General features: G+C 37.2%; 2 protein-coding genes across 2 annotated transcripts; one reads left to right on the plus strand and one right to left on the minus strand.

Annotated features, from left to right (window-relative positions):
* Window positions 1-338: 338 nt before the first annotated feature.
* LOC130992063 (N-terminal acetyltransferase B complex auxiliary subunit NAA25) lies at window positions 339-10,086 on the minus strand. The gene is made up of 19 exons (XM_057916535.1): window positions 9,708-10,086; window positions 9,454-9,613; window positions 9,243-9,361; window positions 9,085-9,159; window positions 8,571-8,664; window positions 8,341-8,459; window positions 7,826-7,896; window positions 7,098-7,233; window positions 6,846-7,018; window positions 6,279-6,481; window positions 5,773-5,903; window positions 5,365-5,441; window positions 4,883-4,957; window positions 4,471-4,663; window positions 3,194-3,313; window positions 2,962-3,100; window positions 2,699-2,739; window positions 1,728-1,991; window positions 339-1,359 (listed from the first exon to the last, which is right to left on the minus strand). The coding sequence occupies exons 1-19, from the start codon at window positions 9,852-9,854 to the stop codon at window positions 673-675; spliced, it is 3,024 nt and encodes a 1,007-aa protein (XP_057772518.1). The 5' UTR covers window positions 9,855-10,086; the 3' UTR covers window positions 339-672.
* Window positions 10,087-13,980: 3,894 nt separating this feature from the next.
* On the plus strand, window positions 13,981-18,543 carry LOC130992064 (sorting nexin 2B-like). The gene is made up of 5 exons (XM_057916536.1): window positions 13,981-15,258; window positions 15,425-15,634; window positions 15,904-16,164; window positions 17,843-17,929; window positions 18,221-18,543. The coding sequence occupies exons 1-5, from the start codon at window positions 14,179-14,181 to the stop codon at window positions 18,299-18,301; spliced, it is 1,719 nt and encodes a 572-aa protein (XP_057772519.1). The 5' UTR covers window positions 13,981-14,178; the 3' UTR covers window positions 18,302-18,543.
* Window positions 18,544-19,352: the final 809 nt, after the last annotated feature.

Consider the following 19,352-nt stretch of genomic DNA (forward strand, 5'->3'; position numbering starts at 1 on the left):
CAACTCACATTTATGCACTAAATAGTTCGAATCAAATTGGATTAGGTCAATCCACTTTTGACAATTTTACTCATAAGCAAAATTAAAACCAGCTTCAATCAAGGCACTAGTTTGCAATTACTATTAATTAAAAAAAATTAGAAAGTTGTGATCAGTTCGTTTACCAACTACTCTTCATCAACGATGCAACGAACTCACTGAAGCTGCAAACACACTTATTTCAATGATATAGGCAACCAACCAACTAAAATAAATACATTCAATAAATTTCACTCTTATTTTACTTCATCAAGTCAGACATTGAATAATGAAATACGAAATAGAATATAGAAAATGAATAGATAAATTATTTACTCTGATATACAACATATAACAAAAACTCAATGGTACACTTTGTGAATTCATTACAAAACTAGTAAAAATGTAAATGAATCTCAACAGACAAGTTTTGTCCAATTTTTCCCATTTCCATACATTTTGTTTAAAAAAATGAATGGAAGTGAAGCTAAACCCCAAAAAAACCAAACTACAAAAATTGCAACAAAAAAGTTTTAAATAAATGAAAACAAAAAATGGTTGTTGCAGGTAAATAATCCCCAAATCGAACAGAGCATAAGGATTCATTACCTGAAAATGATTCTTCAACTCACTCTTGCCTTAGATGGTTTTGAGCTACAGCTGAATCCTCAGAGCCTGCAACGATTTGATTCTCGATTCGCAGATTTTGAGGAACTCCGACAGCAAGCAGTCCTGCCCGGCCCCGATCTTCCTCACAACTTCGGCAGGATCCCAAGAATGCAGCGCCTCGAGAATCCTATCACCAACCTCCGCATCCTTCATTGCTGACACAGAAGATTCGAGTATCTTGAAGACTTTCCCCGGTCCATCACACATGTCGTCTCTCTGAACCCAGGAATACATGGCTTCGAATTTTCCATCGTGGGGATTCTGGAGCTGTTCTTTCAACCATTTCGTGACAACCTCTATCGTCTCACAGAGCGACTGGATTGAGTTCTGAATCTCGTTCGACAGCTTAGAGTTTGATTGCTCGACAGATCCGCCTTTCTTTTTCTTCTTTCCCGAAGGATGCAATGACCGAACACAGGACTGGATGGTTAGAGCATGCCAAGCTAAGGGTTCGGTTACAAGCTGCACCAGAAAAGGAAGATTGTTTCCTGGAGAAGAAACTACCGGCCCTGCAGATCTGATTGTCTCCTCGACATATTTCCTCAGCAAAGTATTCGCTAGATTCCAAGTACTACGGCCAGAATCGCCTCGGCCAATCTCATGAGAATTTAGATTCCAAGCATTCAAAAAGACAGCAAAATTTGTCCAGTCAATGATATCCATACTAGGTGCCTGCATAAGGGGATATGAATCGTTAGGGGGGGCAAAAGGGCCTATCTTATAGCACGACTCGAACCCTCAATCGAGTTTGAAAAAATAAGCATTATAACAAAAATGCAAACTGATAAATCATCCCTTCATCTTGTAAACGCAGGCAAGGCGGGGATCACAGTCCAAGCCATGTCAGTATTTTTTATCCCTTACTAATAAAACGATTGCCAAGAAAAAAGGTAGCACAAATGCGATACATCTATAGCTCTCATCTGATAACGCGGTTCATGATAAGTAACAGAATGCATGATTGCTTCTGGCCACAAGAAATGGTAAGTTTTAGACCGAAAAACAAAAATAATGGTAAGTTTCAGATGGAAAAGTACAACCTCTAGGGGCTTCTGGCCGCTTGATACCCCAAAGACGAGTTCTACAGCATCTTGGAAGGGATTTTCCAATATCTTTGCGTAGCGTTCAAGTAAAATTTTCAGCTCCAATGAGAGCTTTGGATCAACTACCGAACCATTGGCTTCAATGTTTTCCTTCACTGACGCGGAAGCGGAATATATTGATAGATATATCATTCGTGGAAGAAGGGATCTCTTTTCTATCTTTTTTACGGCATCCACTTCTGTTTGCTTGATCAGATTTTGCTGCAACAAGCGTGAAATATGTAATAATCAACAAATATAGTTTTGAAAACAACTCCATATTCTTGTGGAGATAAAACAGCAGAAGGTAAAGGCGCATAAGAGAAGGATAAGGAAAGAAGCAAAAATACAAAGGAAAAGGTATTGAAAATATTAATATGAGCGTTCAGAAAAGGTGAAATTGAAAATACTCAAGTGTCCTTCAATTGCTGGATCAGTATCACAAGTAGTAAAGGTAACTTAAAATATCACAAACATTAAATCATACCAAGGATCCTATAACACTGTCCAATAAAGGGGCTTCACCAGTCCTCGATTTTTGTAAAAACAAATTTATGTACATTGAATTCGAAGGCAAGACATCCATCAAATTCCAATCCTTTTGAGGACTTCAGTTTTTTTTTTTTTTTTTTAAATAGCTTTTGACATGAGAAGCATGGGTTCACCGACCAAAAGAAAATCGAGTTACGTACAAATACAACTTCAGCAATCACACAATTTAAGTCAAAGTTCTGTGACTATTGCAGAATAGTCTCAATCAGAAGTTCATTAGGAGATTCAAGATGATGTTATTTTGATAAAACCGATAGAGAATAACTTTTACTATAAACTGTTTGATCCATTGAAAATCCATTTGCAACTTTCACCACAAGATTTATATACTCCAAGCATCGGAGAATAGATACTAACTAACAGCTTAATATCAATACCATGTTTTCTTTAGGACAATACGATGGGCCTTCAAAGGGTCCTGCAAACATAGAGAAGTTGTCAACAGATGATGATAATGACAATCACCATGACAGTTTTTTAATAGGTTGGCATAAGGATGATCAGTAAACACACCATTAGAGAAGGAAATTATCAGTTACGAATGAAATATTTTCACTAATTTTTGGATAAAGCAATTGAATAATCACTGTGATTAACAAATAGTATATACAATAAAGCAGTTGGTAGGGAAAGCACTAACCCAATAGATAATTTTTATCATAAGTTGGTGTCCACCAAGGCCGTAAATTGAAGTCTTCATTAAAGGTCAATGACTTGCTTCCGATCTCATTTGAGAGGTCAATAAAGTGAGTTCCATATCTCAAGTTCTCCAAGATGGACTGCAAAATAAATTTTTAAAAAGTAGATCTAAAATAAGTCGAATAATCTAGTAAACAAGAACTGGAAAAGCACAAAAGGCACAACATAGGTACCTCCTCTTCATCGATTTTATTTGAGTTCTGTTTTAGCTGTAAAATGGGCAATTCAATCTTCGCCATCAAATACTGACTGGAACGTTGCAATCTTTCCTTAAATTGGACAAACTCAATTGCCTGAGACCATGTAGACAAGAGGAACATTATAAGCATTCATACAGCACATCCTAATATCAATCACGAAATTGTCGAGTCACTTCACGATAAGAAAACAACAATATGACTGAAAGCATATTAATTTAGTAAACAAAGTGCCAGTCAGGATACATGCAAAGTCTGAAGAGCCTTTGTAAAATGTTGTTTTGAGTGTGACACTCATTTAAAGTTTTCAACTTCCAAAAAACTAAATTATATCGAAGAGAGCTCGTCGTGAAATTTTAAATTTTAATCAGATCTATGAATCATATACCACTGTGGTAAATCTGTCAATGCTGTGCGAGATGTGAAAGACACATTTAGCTGGGTTTTTGATATATGAATGGCAAAATTGTGCCCTTACCGTGCTGGCTCGATAATCTTAATGTGACCAAAATGCTAATTCAAATACAACTCAATTGAAACACAATAAGCACAGAAAGACGTGATTGACCAGATAAGTTCATGAGTGTATATTTTATAATATTCAACATCATATATATATGCACATTAACCTTGGATTAGTAGGTTTAATCAAGAAATTCTAGCTTTTCAATAAAATGAAGGGAAAAGGGAAAAACAAAAATGCATCGACATTATGATACAGATCATTATTTAGTTATAGTTAATTAATTATATATTGTTTCTTTAATTTATTTAGTTATTTAGGCTTAAGTTATTTAGGGCTAGAATAAAGTAATGAGTCAGGCTTTTGTGTGGGCTCCAAGATATTCCTTGGGCCTCAAGTTTCTGTAGGTCTTTAAATAGTTATTAGTGAGTTAGGGTTGGGATTATTGTTGCAGTATTATTCTGGACAGCTTCCGCTGTAGGCCTCGCAAGAGGAGTTCGGGACAGTGTTCTCGCTGTAGGCCTCGCAAGAGGAGGGTTACTCTCTGTTTTCTTTGTTCAGTATTTATTTCAATTTATTTCCTTCTATTCTCTTGTTCTCTACTTAATCTCAATCCCTTCACTCTATCACATTACCGAGCCAGGTAGGAATCGCCTCAAGAGTATCTTCCAGTGGAGAATTAATACAAGGTATCAACCTTAAGAAGCACTTCGCGTTCAAGAGAAAGGTGACATGCCACTAAGATACTAATTTAGGTATAATGATATACAATTAAGAGCCTCCTACTTACTTTCGAGTAATTCCTGTGGCGATACGCAAGGAAGGTGAGATCAGCTGATTCTCGGAAGTGATCATCCATGAATCTCAAATAATCACTTAACAGATCATTCAGATCTGGCCAGAGTGGAGATGCTAACATCTGTGGTAATATGTGGTGAGACACTGTCTCCAGCAAAATATTCTTCACATCCAAGGATTTATATCTACATAGATATGGGAAAGAACTCAGGGCAGGTCTGGCAAAAGATTCTGAAATGGACCGCATCCAACAAACGCAAAAATATAGTAGCATATAATATAACCTATATATTTGTGAATGGATGTGGGTTGATGTGTGTGTGTGTGTGTGTGTGTGTGACAGAGAGAGAGGGGGGAGTGGGGGAGGAGAGATGAAACGTGTTGATGCAGAATCTTCCACATACCGTTCATAAGCTAATGGAAGGGAATTCCAATACGAATAAAGATGAACCAATAAAACTTTGTACTGAAAGACATATCTGCAAACATAACCAGGGTAATGAGAGTTAAGATTTATATGTGGTCATAAAATGCACACAGTGTATAGTTTATTAATTACCAAAACTAATATAAGTCTATTCTATTAAAAAACATGGTAACAATTGACTGATTCCTTTCATCCATCATACAGTTAAAGGAAAAGGAAGTAAAAAAATTTCCTTTCTCCTATGAGAGATGCTAGATTAATAAAATAAACCTCATCTGTATACACATATCTCAAAGACAGTTAATAGCACTCGAACTTTCTACTTTACAGTAATGGACAACAAGGTTTCATTCTAGTAATACTTCCACCACCACGATTAATATACATTTCATGTTTGCCAACACTAGGGAAAAGGCAGAATGTAACGAGAACAAAAATCAGCAAAATTATGTTTCTAACCTTCGGATAGCTAATCCAAACTCCAGAATCATAATAGACTCCACCAAATAGCCAAGATCCCTTGTCCGCCAGAAAAGCTTAGCCACAATGTGAAAATATTACAAGCAGATCGAGATAAGTTTTGATCTACTACTAAGCTACAAATATAAAAAACTAAAACCAAAATCTTGAGAGAGGAGCACATGAGAGAAAGGAGAAAAATGAAACTGGATCTTTATGTTCACCAGCACTCAGCTAACTCGTTCAAAAAACAAAAAATAATTGTTCCTTATAATGTTCCAATACAAAAAATATATAATATCAGACTAGTCTTCTCTGCCACTGATGCAGCAGAAATTCCTGAACATTTAGACTTGAGCAGATAAATGAAGGAAAAAAATACACAATTCAATGAACATAAACTAGTACCTGAACCAAAATATTACATGCCATTGACAAAAGCTCCTCGCCATACATGCTCTCTTGTGCATCCAAGTCTTTAGACAGTGGAAGATTCTTACAGAACATTTGTGTCATTTGTACAGCCATATTCTCGAGCTCTGTCAGATAAATAAATAATTGCAGTTACCCCAAAAGGCATGATGACAGGACAAACTGACTTGCAACATCAGAAATCAGAGGATACATAATATAAGAATGGTAGTACCTACATATACAAAGTATGAAAAGAAGGAAAAGAAAAGGAGAGAGGTTGGGGGAAGAAGGATCAATTATTTAACAGGGTGGAGTTTGATGTCAGTAAAAAACTTGATGAAGCTAAAAAAAGGCGTGAAAGTTTTTCACTTAATATTCTGTAATGAATAAGCTTCATCTGGGAAAACGCAAAAAATGAAGGCCACTACGAATGAAAGGCAAAATGTAAAAGAAACTGCTGGCCAGATAAATTCATCAAATGAAATGGGCCTGAGGCATACCATCCACTGGTAGAGATAATAAATCGCCAATTAAGTTCTGGACTTTGAATACAGTTATGGACTGCCCAAGAGCTTTAGTTGGCACGATTGTGGTTGCTTCACGCTCCTTCACTAGCTTTCTTAAAAACTCGCTCTTCTTATTATCATCAAGGACTTGAAGAAATTCTTCAACGTCAGAAGCGAAACAGGCCAAGTGACCAAACCTGTCCCAAGAGAATACAGCATTCCATAGTATGACCAAAGAAAAGACGTATGTAAATGTCAAAAAACCATCTCATATACACTTTAACAGGTAAATAAGGAAGAAAACTAGAGCCCTCGCCAATTTTTCATGTTTGGCCCTCAGTGAAAATTAGAGCATGTTGTAAGTTGAACTCATCAATCATCATAAGTTGAAAATTAAAATCCCAGATCAACTTTACACAAAGATCAAAATGAAACATCAGAAAGAAAGAGAAGGCTGTGAAGCATGATGAGAGTGAGAAGAAGAAAAAGACGGGTTGCTGTCAAAGGAGATTACAATGTATTGGATAAGTAATTACTTTCGTGCATCATGTTGAAACATACCTGATAAAATATTGCATCAGATCCTGAAGCAATTTGTCAGCATCACCTTTCTGAAACAAAAGCTTCCGCCTTTCAATTTCAAGAAGTGCCAAGTACGGACCTCTTTCAGAATTACAATTGGCCTCCATTAATTTTTGTACGAAGTTCACGGCTCTTGACATGCGTGAATCAAACTGCATAGAGAAGTAAACTGGGTTAAATGCTGTAGTAGCGTAGACTTTAGGTTCTTTGACTAAGTTTTCAGGAACTTACAAGTTCCCCGGAGATATGAGTATTAATGCAGTCAATAGATTTTGTTGTGTGAATGGGACCGTTATCTTTGACCAAGATACTATCATCCTCCAGCAGAGAGCCAATGTATTGTAGGAAACACTCCCAGTCATCAGGACTACACGTTCAAAACAAAGTTATGTGAATAATCAAGGGGGATATGTTTGAAGTGCATCAGTGAAGGTCATGGAAAAGTATGTTAAACAATGGTAAAGTAAAAAATCTATAGCAGTTAAGCTAATATTATAATACAATCATCAAGTTTGACTACCGAATTGAAACTACTACAGTCTTTTAGAAACCCGTTTCACCTCCGAAATAAGGCAAGGGTTCACACCTCTGAAATAAAAACGGCAAGGCTTCAAGAAGAATGTTAATACGATTAACAGTCGTGACAAAAAAAAAAATGGTTTCCATGAGCTTCTGATAGAATGGGAGACTCCCAGAATCTCAGAGAAAGGCTGTATAGGACAACAGCCAAAAAAATGTAGAGTTTTCTCGGGTAATGGTTTATTTATCACTTTCTAAGTTTAAAATTATTAACATAAGCTATTCTATTTTTCTGAATAAAAGCTCAAAGCTAGCTTGACTGCATGTATTATTTGGAAGGACACTCAAACATAAATAACCAAGTACGAAATGACTGCCCTAATAAACAACAAAAATGACATTTAGGCACAAACTCATCAAATCGATGTTTAGTAGCATACCATAGTTCTAAAACATTCTGAAACACATCAGCTGCAGCAGCATAGTCTCCTGCCCTAGCAAGAAGCCTTCCCTGTCAACTTAAAAGTTACAGGAACAAGCTTGAATAAAGACAAACAGAAACTACCAGCACACCATGGAATCAACAATTCATAGAATAATAAAAGTTAGAAACACTACTCCACTTTTGATGAATAAACTAACAAATCCCCACCACCCAACGTGTGCGAAACCATGTTTTGGAGTCATACGACATACAAAACAGAATTTAAGCGTAAGTCGGGGACCTTTTGCTCACAACTCTTCTGTGAGAATTTAACAATTAGAGTGAGAAGAACTCAACTCAAGATCAAAGTGGTAAGTAGTTTATATGATTGTACAAAATTTATATAGAATGCCAAAGACACCATATATAAATGCAAATAGAAATTCTTTACACAGAACAAAATATTTTGGTAAAAAACAATATTGTGATTGACACACTGACTAGAGGAGAATATTCTGCAATGTACGGTACCTTTAGACGCAGTTTGTCCACTTCAATCATCATAAGAGATCCCAAATTCCCAGAAAGAATCTCCAATGCATCATTATACTTATGTTGTTCCTCCAGCAGAGATATATAAACGCTGAGAGCTGCATACAACATAGTTCTTTCAGTGGCTAAACAGTTAACAATCTCACAAAAATATATAACCCATTTCCTTCAAATCACCAAAAAACAGTACTAAGAAAGAAATGAGAAACCTTCAGGTTCGTGTAAACCATGAGAAGCTATGTGTTTCTTGAGTAAACCTTCAGCTAACTGGAAAAGCTTCTCTCCTCCATTGCCACAACAAACCTTTTTCACATTCAAACATCAAAAAATGCAATAATTATCAACCAAATGTTGAAACTATCCTGACCAATGTTATACCATCTGCACTGAGGAACTAATAATTGACTAAATTCAAACAATCATCACATTATGAGGTATGATAACTTATAAAATTAAGTAGCTTATGTGTCATTAATTACAACTTGCAGAGTTCTCTGTACAGAAAAACATATGCTTGGGGATAAATTTTGTAAAACTACTATCCATTATTCTGAACCATGTAAATTACAATATTATTAATAAAAATAGATTCTTTCGAAACATAATTTATCGGGTTGACCATGCCATTAACCAGTGAGAAAACATACCGTAGATGAAATTCCCCATGTAACCTCATATTGTAGCAGAGAAAAGGGACAAACTAGATAGATAAAACAGACGAACCTGCAACTGAATGCTGCAAACTGCCCAGAGCAAGAACCTTTCTTCGCCAGCAGTCTTGTACATCTTAATAGCTATCTACAATAAGGCACGAACACTAATCACATGACATGAATTCCAAATAATAAAGAAAACACACAACGAGATGCTGCGGCACCAACCTGTTGCTGTTTCACGAAGGAATACTCTCGCACATAACAGTTGAAAAGGCCCATCATCAACTCCAAATTGTTGGGATATTTCGTGCAAGTATGCTCATAACAACTGGTCGCCATATCCACTGCCCATTCCAACCAATATTTCAACACAGACTCATCTACGAACAGAACCCGAACTAATTAACTAATGAATTGAAGAAGAACGAACACTAACAGTGATCAAGCCGCTGGAAAACAATCTGCAGAGTGCTCAGTGTGAGATCGTCGACAAACACATTGGAGTCATTGGTGCACAAAATCTCTTTGGCATTCAAACAAACACTTAGCGCCTCCTCGTTCTTGCCCATCCTCTCCAAAATCAGAGCTTTGAGCGCCTGTGCAATCGCCAACAACGATTCAAGCAATAAAAAATCGACCCTCCCAATAAACAATTAACAACGACAATCTTGAAACTAAATTTACACTCACTAGCGCGTAAGGGGAGTTGGGGTATTTGGACAAAAGTGCGGTGGACAGCTTGAGTGCGTTCTTGAACTGGCGAGAGTCAACGGCATCCCAAATGGGTCGGACCCGCCGCTCCGGGATGCCGCCCGCTAACCCGAATTTCGACGCCATTACTGAAAATGTGTGACACGCTGTGGAATTGAGCTTCCCCCTTTCTAATTTTCTTGAAAAATATGTGAAAAACAATACTTTGTGTGAATGGAACGGAGCGCAACGGCTGAAACGGAATTGTGAATGAAAAAGGAAGGTAAAACCTAGCGTAAGCAGAGTGTGGCGTCGCAGCAGTTTTCCATGATTGTTGGGTGCTTTAGACTGTGGGGTTTTATAATGGGGGCATTTGTGGTAATATGATAAAAGTAGGCATTTTATCTTTTTTATCTTAATTTCATCCAAACTAATTTTACATCATCATGGTTATGTTCATGCCAATAATATTTGTGTACAAAAGGAACACACATGAAGTATATGATATAACAACACTGGATTTTATTTTAATACTCCCCCAGTGCATGATTAATGTTCCCTTTTTACCATTTTAATACGTTCACAAAATATTTTATTTTTATTTTTAAACACTATCTCACAATAATAACATATTTACCGTGAAATCCAAACTCCACTCACAATATAATTTATTAATGTATGACTCAAACTTCACTCTTCCACCACACATTTTAATTATGACGTTCTAATATACGAAACACGTACGATCCTTTATAAATTTAAAAGTTTCATATAATTATAAAGATTTGTGTGATTATACATATCACCTCGGCAGCATACGTTATATATCAACTTTGGCGGCCAGTCCCGCCAACCTTGGTGATCAGCTCTGCCAAATTTAGATGTTAGTTTCGCCAACTTTGATGATCCACTCCAAAATATAAAATATAATAACAAGACTTGGGCTAAGTTGCATTGATCAACGGGCCTTAATATTAAATTTAATGTATAATCTATAAATAAAACTCTCACGAGTAAGATTAGATAATTCTTTACCCATCAACTCAAAATCGCCATATCTTTCTCCCTCTACTATACAAATTCAATCTTTCTCCATTTTTTAGCTCATTTTTTTCATTCCTACAAATCTACTGTGGAGATTTAAATCCAACTCAGTAGTAGGACAATATATAAATTTTCAAATGGCTGTGGTTTTACCACGAAATCAAAAGCTCCAATTTTCGTAAATTTTCATAGAATGGTGCATTTTTCTTTTTACATCATTTTTCTTATAGAGGGGTTTTTCACATCATTTGAATTTGAATTATTGCAGTGTTCTAGCTTGTTTCTTCTAACTTTTTAAAGTAATTAATTTTAGCTTAATAATTTTCAAAGTTATGAATTCTAGCTTGATTTTGTTTTAACTTAAGGGACTTTCAAATGAATTGAAATTTGAGAATTTTAATTTTTATGGTAAAATTATAATAAATTGAACATTTATATATTGTTATACTAAAATTAAAATTTATATCTAATTTATGAATTGATTTAAACTTTTATATATTTATGGACCAATGTTGTTAGAGTCAACGTTGACTCCGACAATGTTGGGACCAATGTTGATAGCATTCGTGTTTTCAATGTTGGGTGTAATGTTGATAATATTCATGGTGTCAACATTTCTGGGTTTCAACCAACATTCCGGAGTCTGCCTTGACTTCATACTTTGACTCTCCATTGGTAATTGTATATATTTAATCTTTACCTTCCTTTCACGTTTTCTTATTCTTTGGTTGTGAAATACAGTTTTATGCTTGTTGACCATATTTTTAATAAGTGGATAGACGGTTATGCATGGTTAAAAGTAGTGGGCAGGTTGTTCCTATTTTTCAGGAACCATGATCTCATGACCAACATTCCAAGGCTGGTCGACTAGCAGTTTTTGAAGATGGATTGCAGCAGTTATAGGAAAGTTCTGGAAGTGGGAAGTGGATGAAACTAACCACAACATGAAGGCCTATAAATGCAGCAAGAAGCTCCAATCATTCTTACGTTTTGGAAGTGCAAAATCAGAGACCTAACATTCACTCACAACCAACTCGTCATTTTTCTGCTGCAAACGTGACACCGGTTCTTCAAGGATTGCTTTGACGAATGAGACTTAGGCAGCCATTCTGTAAAGTCTATCTTTGTATCGACAGAAAGTCGAAAGCAAGAATTGAAGTGCAAGGCCATTGGAGCGTAGCATGTTGTTTGTTTTTGTACGATTAACTTCTGTTATTCGACTTATTTGGGTTCTGTGTTGTATCAACATTCTAGTGCAGATAATAGATAGGTTGATTTGCTTATGCAGAAAATCTGTAAAAATAGATTTAACATTTAATGTGTTTTTCAATTAAATAGATTTGTATCAACATTTAATGTGTTTTTCAATTAAATAAAATATTAAATTTAACAACACAAATTTTATTAAATTCAAATTTAACACTACATTAATTAAAAATTAAAATTACATTGAGAAAAACATGAAAATCTAAACTAATTCAAATTAAAATAACACTGAAAAATAAAAAGGCCTACAATACTAAGATTTAAACTCAATGGCGACGTTTGATTTCCGCAATCTTTTTCAAGTGAACCTTCAACTCGCTAGGATTCATTTGCGACGTATCCTTACTCATGAGGATGGAGTCGGTAAGGTCCCGTTGTGTTTGAGAGAAAATGTCCATAACTTTCACAATGTTTTCCATGGTCGCAATTGCTCTTTTTTGCTCATCCGAGGACTCTGCCTTCTTCTTTCATTTTCCCTTGTCTCTCTTTGTCGCCTTATGGACTTGGGGCCTCGTTAAGATGCTCGGTTTACAAGAAATGGTCGTGTAATGATCGTCTGATCCCTTCGAATGTCTGGCGAAATGAACATCCTCGTGATAAGAAGCAAATTTTTAATACTGGTGGAGCACATTCCGAGCGTGGGGATATTTAAATTGATGCCTATGCTCGGAGGCATACAATGTTCGCGCTTGAGTGATGATTTGATCATCGTTCATGTTGGAGCCTCAATTCGCTCGGCATTTATCTTAAATGGCCTCCCACACCTTGACGTTATTTTGGGCGCGTTAGAAGTGCAACTTGATTTACTTCACGTCGCGTGGAAATGGTGTTGGGAGGTCGTTGCTCGTTGTATTTGGTGATGATGCCGCCCCAATAGACGAGAGCCTTTTGATCGGCTCCCTTGACGACGTTCAACGTAGCTTTGGCCAAAAAAGTGCATATGAGCGTCATCTTGGCCACAATGTACCCGCCTCGTTGCTTTTATCGCTGTCTGCATAGCAGGTATCCGCCACATCATCGTCTCGAGTAAAAATGATGTTTAAGTTGATTCCTTCAAGATCCCCTGTAGACATTACATTTGATTCTTGAGAGAACAAAGAGAAAGTTTTCTTGGACGAATTTGAATTCCCCCGGAGACGGGGTTGAATTTTGGAGGTGGTTGCTCCAATAATTTTCCCATTCGATCTTCATCTATTTTTTTTCCACAATAAAATGAAAGAAGACCACTAAAATAAGAATAAAGAAAATAAAGAAGAAGGTGAATTTTGTGTGAAAAAAAGTGAAGAAGTTGTAGTAGTATTTATAGGAGGAGAATATAATAATACAAAAAATTGAAGAATGCCGATGAAAATTGCAACTTCTAGTTTCTTTTTTTTTTTGGCATGTTAGGTGTTGCCCAAGTTTTTCTCTATTTTTTTCGGCCCATTTCTTGATTGGGTCGTGTATGGGACGCGTTCGCCCCTTTATTCTCCCGGCTTGGCAATGGCAAGGGGCTCGTGTTCGATTCGTGAGCTCCTAAGTACAAATTTTATTGGAGTAGTAGTATTAATTAAATGCATTGTGAATATGAAAAAAAAAAATCATGTTCGAAATAGCTTTAAAATAGAGCAAGAGATCAATCTTCTAAAAAATAATGGATAATAAAGTTTAGGTTAAATTAAAATGGTGGAGCACATGTGGTGGAATTGACAAATCTATATTAAGGATAATATATAGGAGTATTAATATATTGTGGATTATGTCTATAAATACAATAAAATTATTTTTATAAATATTTTAAAATGGAAAATTGTAATTAGTTTCTCAAAGCGAAGAGAGTAAAATACATTCGCGAACTTTGTGGATTTCACTTGTTAAATTAATAGGTTCGAGATCAACTTTATAAATAAAATTAGAAATCATATTCATACTCATTTTATACAATTGAATAAATAGATTTAACTTCGTGCCTATTAACTAACAACACCTACACACTCAAACTCAATTTTATTACGTCATTATCGTATTTATAATTTTCTCAACAAAATCTGAAGTTGTTGCTGCTGGACGAAGATGAAGTGAAAGGAAGTTCATCAACTCTTCTATCAGCTTTCATCTATTTGATTCGAATTCTTCTGCAGTCTGATCCAAATCCATAAATTGCAGATTCACAGAAGGAATAATGGGATCAGAGAAGAATCCTAAAGCAAATAATGCGGAAAAAGAAGAAGAACGAGAAGAATTTCTTCACCCCCTTTCCGCAGATGATAAATTGCAAACCCTAACCCTCAATAGCGACGGCGAAGAAACCTTCAATGGAGAAGTCTCTACATCCAAATCCTATTCACATTACCGCAGTGCCATGACTACTCTTTCCTCCTCCACCGAGCAACCCCTTTTCCCTCCGCCGTCGGTCGCCACGAATCCCGCCGTCTCGGATCCCCTCCTATTCCCCTCTCACAACCCCTCTCTTGATTCCCCATCCTACGCGGACATGTTCCATCCGTTCCACGAAAGGCTCCCGGAATCCAACGGAAACGGCGAGATCTCCGGCGAGGACACGGTTTCGTCGCCTCTATCTCAGTCTTCTAGCTCTGACTATCTGAGAATCAGCGTTTCGGATCCGCAGAAGGAGTTTGAGCCCTCGAATTCGATTGTTCCGGGTGGGAATACTTACATCAGTTATCTGATCATGACGAGCACGAACATTGCGGATTATGAGGAGTCGGATTTTAGCGTGCGCAGGCGGTTTAAGGATGTAGTTACGCTGTCAGATCGGCTGAGTGAAGGTTACAGAGGGTTCTTCATCCCGCCTCGGCCGGATAAGAGTTTAGTTGAAAGTCAGGTGATGCAGAAGCAGGAGTTTGTGGAGCAGAGAAGAGTGGAATTGGAGAAGTACTTAAAGAGGCTCGCGAGGCATCCGATGATTCGAAAGAGTGATGAGTTGAGGGTGTTTTTGACGGTGCAGGGGAGAATGCCATTGCCCACGAGCATTGACATGGCGTCGAGGATGCTTGATGGGGCTGTGAGGCTGCCGAAGCAGCTGTTAGGAGAGTCGAGTAGTGTGATTGAGCCGCAAGATGTGGTGCATTCAGCTAAAGGTGGGAGGGATATGCTGAGGTTCTTTAAGGAATTCAAGCAATCTGTTGTCAATGATTGGGGTAACGCAAGGCCGTCTGTGGAGGAGGAGGATAAGGAGTTCTTGGAGAAAAAGGCCAAGTTGAAGGATCTTGAGCAGCATCTCACAAATGCGTCGAAGCAGGTTTCACAACATCCAAGCCTGTGTTTTTCAGTAGAGTGATTGTGAAAATTGTTAATATTTCGCATATTGAGTTTGACAAAGTTGCACTTAGTTCCCAATAGAGTTTTGGTTTTGATTGCCATGTTCAAATTCATTTCTCCTGATTTTTTGTATTATGAACTGGTAGGCAGAATCATTGGTTAAGGCACAGCAAGAAATGGGGGAGATCATGGGAGAATTGGGGTTGGCTTTTATCAAGTTAACCAAGTTTGAGAGTGAGCAGGCAACATCAAATACCCAAAGAGTGAGGGCTACTGACATGAAAAATGTAGCCACTTCAGCTGTTAAAGTGAGCAGATTGTATCGAGAATTAAATGCACACACTGTGAAGCATTTTGTAAGTCTTGACAAGTTTGCCCCGTCTATTTTTGATTCACTTATTATGTTTGTTAAGGAATATATGGTTCTTCTGGTTTTCTTACTTATTTGTAATATTTCCATTTTGAGTTCATTATTCTCTTTCAATCCAAAAAATGGAGTGATGGAAAAAAGATTAACTTTTTGTGGGCGGTAGCTGTTGCATCATCAATATAAGAGTTAAACATCTTTCAATATTCTTCTGTTAAATATTGTGATTTTATTTTTGAACTCTAATTTGCATTGCAGGATTCATTGCACGAACACATGGGAATGATGTTAGCTGTACACAGTGCGTTTGCAGATCGTTCTAGTGCCTTACTGACATTGCAAACTCTTATATCGGAATTGTCTGCCTTGCATTCAAGAGCTGATAAACTTGAAACTGCTTCATCTAAAATGTTTGGTGGTGACAAGTCAAGGGTTCGCAAGTTGGAGGACTTAAAAGATGCCATTAGGGTCACAGAGGATGCCAAAAGTTGTGCCATCAAAGAATATGAAAGGATTAAGGTATAAACTTTTAGACTGTTTCCTGAAATTATCTAAACGAGATTAATCCCTTTATTGATTTTTTTTGACTGGTGAGTTATATTGAATTTTCATTACCTGATCTTGTGGTCCTGTACTTGAAGTTTCATTTGTCTGTGTGCTTTACGATTCCCGGCATTTCGGATCTTCCTGTCTAATAGGTTTTAGTTGGAAGTCATGTATTTTCATGGTTTTCTTTTACAAATATGGTGGTGCATCAAGTGTCATTTTAGTATGTGTCTATTGCCATTTATTCTAACGGAATAAATTTAATTATCTTACAGATTTGAATGAGAAAGAAGTTGGAATCCTCTTTTTGACTCTGACATTCCACTGTAGTTGTTTATCCATTTGTCCAACTAAAGAATCTTTAAGAGAAACTTCTGCTACTAGCCAATGCAATCATGTGTATTACATGTTCCTTTTTTAGGTTAAGTTATTTTGAGTTGTGCTACTACACATGAAATTTCTAACTTGGAATAACACACTGCCTTTATTTCAGAGCTCCTTTTTTTAAATACTAAAAAATTTATGGAGACCATTTGAGGTTTAGAATATGTTTGTACTTATCATATGGACTTTGATTGCAGGAGAACTGTAGTTGCTTTCTGTTATGACGCTTCACTTTAGCTGTTAGCTTAGAGATCCACTACTTGTTTAAACTGTGGTCATTGCAGACTTGCAGTTTTCCCTATTTGCCTTCCTGTTAATCAGATAACGAACTTTCATTGGATAGTTAAAGTGACTTTGAAGGATGAGATGATACTTTGTGATTATGGTAAATCCTAACTTTGGTGCTTCATTAGAGTGTTTGTACGTAAGCACTATATCCTTGTGGTTATGGGCATTCCAGGTTTATGCTCTATCAAGAGATAAAGATCTGTAGAATGTTTTGCTGGAGAACTTCCATGTCTACAGATGTACATTGACTTCTTGTGCATTTTAGGTCTGAGTTTCCCTGATTCTCTAGAGTTAAGAACTACAAGGAACAGAATTCTAGAGTGCAGTGTTCCCACAACATGATAGTTTAATACTCAGTTTGATCTTGACTAATTCATCGTGATAAGTAGTAATTGCTTTTATGTGGAATATGGGAAAGCAAAATACTTCGCCTGAATATTATTCTATTACTTGATATATCTAATATCTTCTTGTCATGAATGATCACAAATACATCTGCAGCAACTCATGTTTTTTCTGGTGCTGGATTGCAATTGAGATAAAAATTACAGAACAATTACATGTTGGCTAGAGATTATTGTCAGTGAGTTCTTTCTGTTTTGGGCTTGATAGTTGCCATAGGTATTCAAGACTTTACTTCCTAAAGGTCAAGATATCGATCTGGTTTTGGTATAACATTATTATTCTTCAGAATGAATGGTTTCAGCATGGTTTCCATTATAAAAACCCTTCTTATATCCTTGCAGCTCATTTGCCAAGAACCCATTAAGCAAACTATGAAGCTATCTTTTCATTTCTTGCCATCTTTCTCTTGTAGTTTTTCTTAATTTTTGGTTTCAATGTGCGCTTCTCCTGCCTCTCCACCAAAAGGTGGGGTTGAGATTCCCATCATGTTTAGAAGGTGGAAAAAGGTAGCGCCGTTTGTCTTCTTCCATGGAATTGGTCCAGAACATTGATGTAAAAAGTGCTATGATCACAGGAAAATAATAGGACCGAAATCCAAAGGCTTGACGAAGAAAGAAAGGCCGACTTTGTTAACATGCTGAAAGGATTTGTTACAAATCAGGTACGTCCCTGAGCAACAATAACTGCACTCTTCCTAGTGTGGCTCCATATCTCCGCCTTTTCAAATGCATCATCTCAATAACATGTGCTGCTTCCTGAAATTTGGCAAGTTTGAAATACACGCTGCTGTCTATCTATAAATCATGTCTGGCAGGCAACTGAAACGACAGAGCTGAATAGTACTACAGAATAAGAGTTCATGTAGAAGAACTGGTTTTTTCTTCTTAGTTGAAGAAAATGCATGATCCTTCTCTCAACACCGAGACCTTAACTTTTGCCATGGTCGTTGCAGGTTGCATATAGTGAGAAAATTGGAATTGAGTGGACCAAAGTGGCGGAGGAGACAAGCAGATACGCGAGGGAGAGCACGTAGAGGACTTGTGTATATTTTCGGATTCTTCTTCAACCTTTTTGGTATGAGCTTGTGAAGTAGCTAAGAGGAGTAATGGTGCGTAATAAACATCATACAGAAAGTTAGTCTTAATTTTATTTCTTCATCGCTTAGACTGTTTTTCTGGTTTGTAAGAGGTTGTTTGTACATCCTCACAACTTCGACTGTAATGCTGTAACTATTTTACTCCTATTATACAAAACAATATCTCATACTTTCTCCAATGTCATTTGGTGAGCCATTTCCAATTTCTATGGTCCTATTTTTTAATAACAATAGTTAAGGAGTGTGACATCGTTTCTATCATTACCTTACATAAGTCAAAACGACGACGTGCAACCCCCTTATTGTAATTGTTTAAAATGATTGCAATTTTCACTTAGCCATCTTAAGTGGAAACTCATTTATCATGTTGAAGCTTCTCCAGCTTCTCCAGTAGAGTCTAATTGCATAATTGATGACCTCATGAAAGAATCTAAAATTCGTGATTTTAAAAAAAGAGTTAATTGCATTAAAATACCGACTTTTTCCCAAAATTTGATTTTTTGACAATCTTTTTAATTGTAGCAAAAAATTCAACGAGCTTTCAATTTATTGCAATGTCCGTCTGGGGAAAATTTCCGGCTAAATTAAATCTGAGTTAGCATTTCTAATGCCAACGTGGCGTCAGAAATGCCAAATCACACCCCCTCCCCCTCCCACATCGCCCTCTCTCTCTCTCTTCCCCATCCCCTTTCCAAGTTCCCCATCTCCCTGTCGGCTCTCACTCTCTCTCTCACTTCCTCCAGATCTGCCACAACCGCCACACTATCGGCTCACCTCCGTCGGACGTTTCTCCTTCCCCCATCTCCCACCGAGAGAGAAAGGAATCGAGCAGCGGCGGCGAGTTCGCCTCAGCCAAGAGATCCCATCTCTCTCACTTCCTCCACCGCCCTCACTGCATACACTCCGCCGCCGGAAAACCTCGCGCGGTGGAGGTCCCAGAAAAGGTCGGTCCTCGCTCGCCGGCAGTGGGGGATAGGGGAAGGGGAAG

The sequence above is a fragment of the Salvia miltiorrhiza genome, chromosome 7, assembly GCF_028751815.1.
Source record: "Salvia miltiorrhiza cultivar Shanhuang (shh) chromosome 7, IMPLAD_Smil_shh, whole genome shotgun sequence".
Classification (NCBI taxonomy): domain Eukaryota; kingdom Viridiplantae; phylum Streptophyta; class Magnoliopsida; order Lamiales; family Lamiaceae; genus Salvia; species Salvia miltiorrhiza.